Below are 10,206 nucleotides of genomic sequence, written 5' to 3'. Positions count from 1 at the left end.
CAGATAAATAATCACTCACTAGACCTTCACCATTTGAGAACAGTTTTTAACGTACAATAGGCCCGGGTCCAAACAATTGTTAACAACGCTGCAACAGAGTGTAAACGCATTCCAAAGATATTATTTTTTCTTTTTCTTCTTTTTTTTTTTAACAACACAACACAGGATGTTTAAACTGGCATGCTCAAAACTGGCAGAGACCATCATTTATGTATAGTCTTTCTTACTGACTCAGTGAAATCTGGAAGAGGGGGGAAAAAGTCTGGTACAGATTTGTTGCATTGTTGTGATGATAGTCATTTCCAGTCATTTGACTCATGACACTAGGATACATTTAGAAATAAAAAAACAAACACAACCCTCCATCTTTCAAAAAATCCATAGACCATGTTTTCATGCCTTTTTGGTGTTGATTAATCCCTTGTGATGCCTTGAGGGTTTTAAGATTAATTACAGTTTTCAAAACTGGCAGACGACATTGAGAACACCTGAACATATTCTTGATTTTAGTTCAGTTTCAGTCAGCAGTGCCCAAGATGATGGAGAAGTCTTTGAAAGAGGGCATAGCTTAAATGTAAACACTCATAAGGAAAGCTCCATCCATCAGTCATGCAAGTATTTTTCTTTTTTTGTGTGTGTATTCTTGTGAGGGAGACAGAAGATGGAACCTTGCAATTGTACTGTTATCTGTTCTGGTCCCCTGTTTTGTCCATCTCTGTGGTCCTTCCTTGCCATGTCACGTCTTTGGGCAACGCTTCTGTGATCTTCACCTATACAATCACATCCATTTTTTAAGCCAGCTGTGTGAAACTCCACTGCACACTGAATTATGAAGAGAACCTCTGTCCTTTAGATTGCATGGTTACTGTAGCTGATGTAGGTTTGCTTTGTTGAGAAATCTGAAAGAGAAGGAGAGACTCAAGGTGATTTATTGTAACTGATAAGCGGTAGAAGACTTCTGAAGGGCATGTAAGTGTTTTATTTGTCCTTGTTTTGATGTAAAAAAGTGTAGTTGTTATTAGGGCTCTGATCTTGCTATGCTTAATTATGCTGCTATAGGCCTTGTCTGCTGGGGTATAATAATGTTCCTGATACTCTGAGCTTCTCTCCTCTTTGTCTGTATCATTCATGTCTCATAAATGCATGTTATTAATTCAACTTCTTCACCGGAGTTGTTTGTGCTCTGCCATCTTGCAGGTCTCTGCTGATTGTAGTGGTGCCTGCTGCCGTGGTCCTGCATGACACTTCCTGCTGCTATTATTACAATTACTCATATATACTTTCATTAGTTTTCCAAATTATAAAATTACTAGCCATAGTAACATCATTAGTAATATTACTCACTACTACTACTACACTACTCATCATTGATCATATTTAACACCATAATTATTATTATTGTCATATTCTGTCACCTTAGCTGTGCTTCTTTCTACTATTCTGCTGTATTAATTGCCAGAACATGTATTATTCACATAACTATAGGTATTATTATAGTTACTGTTACTTTTGTAGTTGCTTGCATCTCTGGAAGTGTGTCTCTGTCTGTCTTTGTCTCTGTCTTTTTTTCTCTCTGTCTATCTTTTTATCTGTCCATTTTTTCTCTCTTCCTCTCTTCTTTTCTTCCTCCCCAACCGGTGCAGACACATGTCCGTCCTCCACAGAGCTGGGTCTGTCTGACGTTCCTGCCTGTTAAAAGGAAGGTTTTCGTCGCGACAGTGTACAACGGGAGAATGGTTGGATCTATGTAAATCAGAAATAAGTCATAGAGTGTGGTCTTAACTACTCTCTAAAGTGTCCTGAGCTAACTTTTGCTAGGATTTGGGCTTTAAATTAAATTTAATGGAATTGAATTGAATTGAACTGAATTCATAAAAGTCAGAAACAACATTTTCTAAGATATTCAATTTTACTGTTTATTGTGTTATGTTTATTTGATCATAGAGGTTATATGACTTGTTGTTTTTTCACATTTTTATGACATACTTAACTATGCCCAAAGCAATTTCCGTCAAAAGCAACTGGCCTTGGTTATTTGTCTAGGAAGACGGTCACTTGAACTGATGAAGCCTCTTGGGTGAGAGGTGAACTGTCTTCCTAGACAAATAACTGAGTCCAGTTGCTCTTGACTGAAATTGCTTTGGGGATAACGATGACCTGGACAAATGAGAACATTCACAGGCATACTTAACTGTGACATTTTATGACTTACTATGACTTTTTAAAAACATTTTTATGGCAAACTATACTGTGACAATTATTTTTTACATTTTTATGACATCATCAAGCATAGACGAGACCCTCAGCCCAACGGACTGCAACCCCTCCCCTCCACGACTACGCCTCAATATCCTGTCCATGAAATTTTAGAAACAGCATTGGTGACAAAGCGCAACCCTGGCGGAGGCCAACCCCCACCAGGAACGAATCCGACTTACTGCCGAGGATCCGGACACAGCTCTCACTTTGAGTGTACAGAGATACACAGAAGTGACCCCCTCTGCCCATACTCCCGCAGCACCTCCCACAGTATCTCCTGAGGGACCCGGTCATATGCCTTCTCCAGATCCACAAAGCACATGTAGACTGGATGGGCATACTCCCAGGCCCCCTCCAGGATCCTTGCGAGAGTGAAGAGTTGGTCCGTTGTTCCACGTCCAGGATGGAATTCGCATTGTTCCTCTTCAATCTGAGGTTCGACTATAGGACGAACCCTCCTTTCCAGCACCTTGGAGTAGACTTTACCAGGGAGGCTGAGTAGTGTGATACCCCTGTAATTGGCACACACCCTCTGGTCCCCCTTTTTAAACAGGGGAACCACCACCCCAGTCTGCCACCCCCTTGGCACTGTCCCAGACTTCCATGCAATGTTGAATGACCTGTCAACCAAGACAGCCCCTCCCAACCCAAATCTTTCAGCATTTCACGACGAATCTCATCAACCCCTGGGGCTTTGCCACTGTGGAGTTGTTTGACTTCCGGCAGAGATATTGACAATGATTCCCCATCAGCCTCCAGCTCTGCCTCTACAAAAGAGGCCGTGTTAGTCGGGTTAGGAGTTCGTCAGAGTGCTTCTTCCACCGCCCAATTACTTCGTCAGCTGAGGTCACCAGCGTCCTGTCCTTACTGTAAACAGCTTGGACGTTTCCCCCTCCTGAGGAGTAGAATGGTTTCCCAAAATCCTTCTCCATGGCTTCTTCCATACCCGCTGCTTTGCCTCTGACACAGCAGCATACTATTACAATTTGTTTTACATTTTTATGGCATACTAAATTATGCCTTTTTTTTTTTTACATTTTTGACATACTATGACTTTTTTTTACATTTTTTTGACATACTATGACTTTTTATGACATACTAAAATAGGACTTTTTAACATTTTTTTATGACATACTGTACTTTGACTTCTTTTTTCTTTTACATTTTATGACATACTATACTATGACTTTTTTAAACACTTTTTATGGCATACTATACTTTGACTTTTTTAAACACTTTTTATGGCATACTATACTTTGACTTTTCTTTTTTTTTTTTTTACATTTTTTAAGACATACTATAGTATGAGTTTTCTTTTTTTACATTTTTATGACATACTATACTATGACTTTTTAAACACTTTTTTATGGCATACTATACTTTGACTTTTTAATGAAATACTATACTATGATGTTTGTTTTTACATTTTTTATGACATACTTAAATATGACATACTTGACTTTCTTATGGCATTTGTTATATAATACTATACCTAATATTTTTTGTCATACTATGACTTTTAAAAAAAAGATAATTCACTATGAATTATTATGACATTTTGATTCCAAATTATTTATTTGTATTGACATGATTGATTAGATCTTTTAATAATAATTGATATATCATCATTCATTCATCTTCAACTGCTTATCCCAGGGTCGGGTCGCGGGGGGCTGGAGCCGATCCCAGCTGACATCAGGCGTGAGGCGGGGTACACCCTGGACACAACGGCAGTCTATCGCAGGGCACATAGAGACGAACAGAGACAGACAACCATTCACACCTACGGGCAATTTTAGAATCATCAATTAACCTAACACGTGCATGGATGCTTTGGACTGTGGGAGGAAAACCGGAGTGTCCAGAGAAAAAACACGCAGACACAGGGAGAACATGCAAACTCCACACAGCAAGGCCCAGGCCGGGATGTGAACCGGGAAACTTCTCGCTGTGAGGTGACAGTGCTAACCACTGCACCATACTTAAATCATGGTATAATATACTGTTACTTCACTTGAGGTGGCAATTGGAATTGTATGTATGTATCTTGAAATGTATGAAAAGGGTTTTAAAAAAAGGTAATTAAATGTATTCAATTTAAGGATTATTGCATATATCCTGGCTTTAGTTCTCATGCCACAGTGTAACATAAATACCAATAATTCCCCCAAAATGTTGATGTTCAAGATAGCGCCGCGGATGGCTGCCTCGATTTGTTGGTGCGCTTTGTTTTGTCTTGTTTTGTTTGTTAACAGTGTTTTTTGTTTGGGTTCACAGTTGTCTTTCACCAGAGAACAGCTCATGAACATTCGGGTTACAACTCCGCGGGATTTGTTTCCCGAATTTCTGGCTCCCACATCGGTTCTGGTGAACTTTTTAGTCGAAGGTGCCCTCGCCTTTACAACTTTACGCCGTCGCAGGGGGAAACGAGCCGGTGCGCTCCTGCGCCTTCGCCAGAGGGGAAGACGCACGCCGCTACCTGGAATATTTCTCTCTAACGTGCGCTCACTGGGCAATAAAATGGACGAACTTCAGCTTCTGTTGAGGAGAGACAAGGACTTGCTTCACCAAGTCATGGCTGTGTGAGAACATCCCGGACTCTGTGCTACAGCTGGATGAATTCCAGCTTCACCGAGCGGACCGTGACATGCGGCTCTCTGGCAAAACAAAGGGTGGAGGTATTTGTTTCTACACCAACAGCGGCTGGTGCAACGACGTAACGGTGATACAACGGCACTGTTCTCCCCTCCTGGAAACTTTTATTATTAACTGCAAACCATTCTACTCCCCACGTGAGTTCACTTCCTTCATTCTGGTCAGTGTTTACATTCCACCAGAGGCCAACGTGCAGGACGCACAGCGCGCGCTCGCCAACCAGATACTGGAAGTGGAGCGGACCAACCCGGACTCCTTAGTTATTGTCCTCGGGGATTTTAACAAAGGTTACCTCCATCACAAATTGCCCAAATACAGACAGTTTATAAAATGTGCAATCAGGGAGGGGAACACTCTGAATCACTGTTACGCAACAGTCAGTAACGCCTATCACGCCGTCACCCGCGCTGCACTGGGACACTCTGACCACAACATGGTCCACCTGGTTCCTGCCTACAGACAAAGACTAAAACTCTCTAAACCTGTGGTGAGGACATCAAAGAAGTGGACCAGTGAAGCTGCAGAGGACTTAAAGGCGTGTCTGGACTGTACTGACTGGGATGTTTTCAGGACTGCTTCCACCAGTCTGGATGAGTACACAGAAACTGTGACCTCCTACATCAGCTTCTGTGAGGACTGCTGTGTACCAACACGCACCAGGGTGACTTATAACAATGACAAGCCCTGGTTCACACCCAGACTGCGACAGTTGAGGTCTGACAAGGAAAGGGCTTTCAAAAGTGGCAACAGAGCAGAGTACATAGAGGCCAAGTACAGGTTTACAGGTTTCTGCCTCTGTCTGGAGGGGGCTTAGGCAGATCACCAACTACAAGCCAAGGGCCCCCCCTGCTGCCAACGATCAACGCCTTGCCAACAACCTCAACGACTTCTACTGTCGCTTTGAAGATCACCTGGACAGTACTCACACCACCCCCCACCACACTACCCACCAGCTCTAGCCCATCAGCCCTTCTCCCCCCACCACCACAATAGAGACTGTAAACCTCTTACCACCCCAGCTGCCCCTCCCCACCTCCCCTCCCCCGACACCTCTGTCTGTCCTTGAGAGAGACGTTAACAGGCTCTTCAAGAGACAGAACCCCCGCCAAGCTGCTGGGCCAGATTCCGTGTCGCCATCCTGCCTGAAGCACTGTGCAGACCAGCTGTCTCCTCTGTTCACAGACATCTTCAACACCTCACTGGAGATATGCCGTATGCCAGCTTGCTTCAAGGCCTCCACCATCATACCAATCCCCAAAAAAACAGGACCCACTGGATTAAACCACTACAGACCTGTCGCCCTGACCTCTGTGGTCATGAAATCCTTTGAGCGCCTGGTTTTGTCCCACCTCAAATCCATCACAGACTCACTCCTGGACCCCCTGCAGTTTGCCTACAGAGCCAACAGGTCTGTAGACGATGCTGTTAACATGGCTACACACTTCATCCTCCAGCATCTGGACTCTGCAGGATCCTACATCAGGATCCTGTTTGTGGACTTCAGCTCTGCATTCAACACAATCATCCCGGCTCGTCTGCAGGACAAGCTTTCTCGACTCAACGTGCCCGACTCCACCTGCAGGTGGATCACTGACTTCCTGACGGACAGGAAGCAGCACGTGAGGCTGGGAAGCCTCACCTCGGACTCCAGGACGATCAGCACCGGCTCTCCGCAGGGCTGTGTTCTTTCTCCCCTGCTCTTCTCCCTGTACACTAACAACTGCACCTCCAGTCACCAGTCCGTCAAGCTACTTAAGTTCGCGGATGACACCACCCTCATTGGACTCATCTCTGGTGGGGATGAGTCTGCCTACAGATGGGAGATCGACCATCTGGTGACTTGCTTTAAAAACAGTGGAGATGACTATAGACTTCAGAAAGAGCACAGCCCCACCCTCCCCCATCATCCTGTGTGACTCTCCAGTGGACACTGTGGAGTCCTTCCGCTTCCTGGGAACCATCATCTTCCAGGACCTCAGGTGGGAGCCAAACATTAGCTCCCTCATCAAGAAGGCTCAGCAGAAGATGTACTTCCTGAGGCAGCTGAAGAAGTTCACACACCGCCATCATCGAGTCCATCCTCACCTCCTCCATCACCGTCTGGTACGCTGCTGCCTCTCAGTGTATCATACGTTCTGCAGAAAAGGTGATTGGCTGCAACCTCCCTTCTCTCCCAGAACTCTTCTCTTCAAGGACCCTTAGGAGAGCAGGGAAGATAGCTGCTGATCCCTCCCACCCTGGACACTATCTGTTTGAACCTCTCCCCTCTGGCCGGAGGCTGCGGTCCATCAGGACCAAAACCTCCCGCCACAAGAACAGTTTCTTCCCCTCTGCCATCAGGCTTTGGAATTCTGTTAAAGACACTTAACTGTCATTCGTTATATTAACGACATCTGGAACTCATACGTTATATTAACGTACCCAAATCACAGGTGTTATATTAACACCCCCCCCCTTTTTTTTTTTTCACTGGACACTTTAACTTGCACACTACCACCTGCACTGGTCATACAAATACAGTCACTTATATTGCATGTATATAATTCAATGCCATATGTTTAGTTTGCCACGGTCAAATCAAGTCAAATTCCTTGCAATGAAAATTGCCTGGCAATAAACCTGATTCTGATTCTGATTCTGATTCTGAAAATCCTCAACTTGGTCTATATTTTCAACCTCAAGACATGCTTTTATTACCTACAGCAACTGGGTGGTTTGATTAAAGCCAACTGCCATCCACCAACCCCCCTTTTCCTTCAGCTATCAGGCCTCAACTTTCCAGTTGCCTCCCTAAACTGTGTTAGCTGATTCGCTGAGGTGGAGCAGATAAACCCTGACATATTGCCACCAGATCTCAGTCGTGGGAGCTGGCCCAGACAGGAATTTTTCAATTTCATCAAGCCATACATCCACAGTGGCGATGACAATGACAAATGGTGCTTATTCAAATAACCATGCACTGTACAGCCCCTGTAAACAGTAAATATATAAATTGCTGCTGGCTATCAATTCTGTGTCTTTGTCTTCCAGCCACTTATTGTAACAAAAGGCCCTATTAACCCCCCACGGAAAAGAAAAGATAGGACAAATGTATGTTGCACTGTGTTTACATGTAGCTATTCTAATGGGCCTCACTGCAGTGTGCCATTGTTACTACAGTGCTTTGTCATACTGTTTATATTGATTTTTGTTTTCTCTGTTAACTGTAAATACTCTGTCAGCTATTTTATTCTCCTATGAAGGGAATCATTCCTCACTACTGTCGAAAAGCAGTAAACACAGCTTGAAATTCTCTGACAATAAGCTTGATTCCCATGTTAATGCAGGCCCGGAGGAGGGAATGCTTCTCTGCTGACAGACATGACCGATTAAAACTTCCTCCTGCCCGAGGCGAGGTGAGGAAGAGTGTTTTGGACAACACTTGAGTAATTTCTGCTGACTCAATTGCTGAAGTCATTCTTTACTTTGCTGGTGTGTCACTGATACAGTAGAATGGGGCACTTTAATGGTATTGAGATAAGGAGGAGATACGCTGAGAGATTCAGTTGCTTCAGAACGGGGTGTCAGATGTTTGATTATTTACAATGTGTTGAGCTCTGGCTGCAAAGAATGATTTTAATTATTAATCGCTTTGATTATTTCAATTAATAGTTCCATCTATAGCATGTCAATAAACAGTGAAAAACACCCATCACATTTCTCATTGAAAGACCTCACAAGGTGAGGTCTTTCAATTGACCAGTTTGTCCAAAACTTAAAGACATTACATTTCCATGAATAGAAAACAATAAAAACGTCCAAATTCTTACATTTCAGAAGCGGGCAGATATTTGGCTTCATAAATGACTTGAGTTTTTCATCAGTATTTTCATCTTTTTCTACAGCCTTTTACTTTAGAACAACGATTTCATTTTCTTTTCTTTTTTTCCCCCATTTTTCCCCCCAGGTACACAGGAAAAAGTATAATAATTGTACAGGGTGTCTGCTTTAAGGTGAAAAGAATAGCAAAAACAGGAAAACCCTAACATGGACACACTATCCCTCCCAACAACCCACGTCAGACACGGTCAAATTAACCAACCAAGTAATCGCATAACATGTAACATAAGCGGATAGGTAAAGTAAATTAAAAACAAACAAACACAACTAATTGCAAAAAATAAATAAAGTAATTCAAGAAAGAGAAAAACAACAACAACAAATTCAAAATTAAAGCTGCAAGCAGCGATGAATTGGCCCTCCGACCCGGTGGATGTGAGGGAGATGGCTGGTTGCCGGCACTTGCGACAGTGTGCCTTTGATATTGAGAATTTCATGTAAATCTGATTAATTTTGTCATATAAGTCTGATTTTCTGTTGCCAGTAGATGGCACTGTGTCTTTTAGTCGATATTGGCATGTAGTTGTCCTCAGGCCTCGACTCTAATTATCTCTGGGAAATGTGGTGCAGTTTAGGCAATTCATGCTGGAGTTAGAGCGACTTCCTGTTTGCGGGCGGGATAAAATGGTTGCCATGCAAATCCAACATACACAAAACATGCATTGTGTTTCCCTACATCAAGTGTAGATACCACAATGTAAGTTTTCATGTAAACCGGTTGATATTGCTCATTTGGTTTCACCGTCCCAAAGTGTGTGTATCGTGACTCGTGTTCAATGCGGCTACTCTCTCTTTCTCTCTCTCTCCTAGCAGCTTCATAGGAAGTGAAACCGGTCCGCTCAGGTCAATGGGCGGGAGCTACTCTCCGATTTTATGAAGGAACATCTCCAACCCAGCTCTTACAAATTAAAACTCTAGATAGCATATTTTATAACAGTTTTAGTTCTCTTTTTTTAAGCGAACATCTGTTTTTCAATAATAAACAAAACATTATATTTCATGAACTGATTTTTCCACTATGAAATTTCAGCGTTTTTAATTCAAACATCTTGGTTTTTAATATGCAATGAATTATTTTTAATACAGATTTTTAACGTGGGTTACACCTTTGCCATATAATTCTGATTTCCTGTGGCCAGTAGATGGTGCTGTGTCTGTTAGTCGATGTTGGCATGTAGTTGTCCTGAGGCCTTGACTCTTACAATCTCTGGGAAATAAAGTGCAGTTTGGGCAATTCATGCTAAAGTTAGAGTGACTTCCTGTTTATGGCGGCCAGCACAAAATGGCTGCCATGCCATTATCCAACATACACAAAACATGCATTGTGTTTCCCTACATCATGTGTAGAACCCTCAATGTAAGTTGAATTTAAATTGGTTAATATTTGTCATTCTCCTGTTGCCAGTAGGTGGC

At 42.9% G+C, this 10,206-nt stretch overlaps 1 protein-coding gene across 1 annotated transcript in view; it reads right to left on the bottom strand.

Moving 5' to 3' along the window:
- Window positions 1-849: 849 nt before the first annotated feature.
- The window catches only part of LOC310965456 (metabotropic glutamate receptor 4-like), a gene marked incomplete at both ends in the record, with an annotated part of 175,593 nt that continues 166,236 nt past the window's right edge, over window positions 850-10,206 (bottom strand). The window contains one exon of the mRNA XM_083939061.1: window positions 850-899. Within this exon, the coding sequence (XP_083795187.1) occupies window positions 850-899 (50 nt within the window). The remainder of the gene's footprint in view (window positions 900-10,206) is intronic.

This window comes from Echiichthys vipera (genome assembly GCF_963691815.1).
Source record: "Echiichthys vipera genome assembly, chromosome: X".
NCBI classification, from domain to species: Eukaryota; Metazoa; Chordata; class Actinopteri; order Perciformes; family Trachinidae; genus Echiichthys; species Echiichthys vipera.
This window is presented reverse-complemented; position numbering and strand designations above follow the sequence as displayed.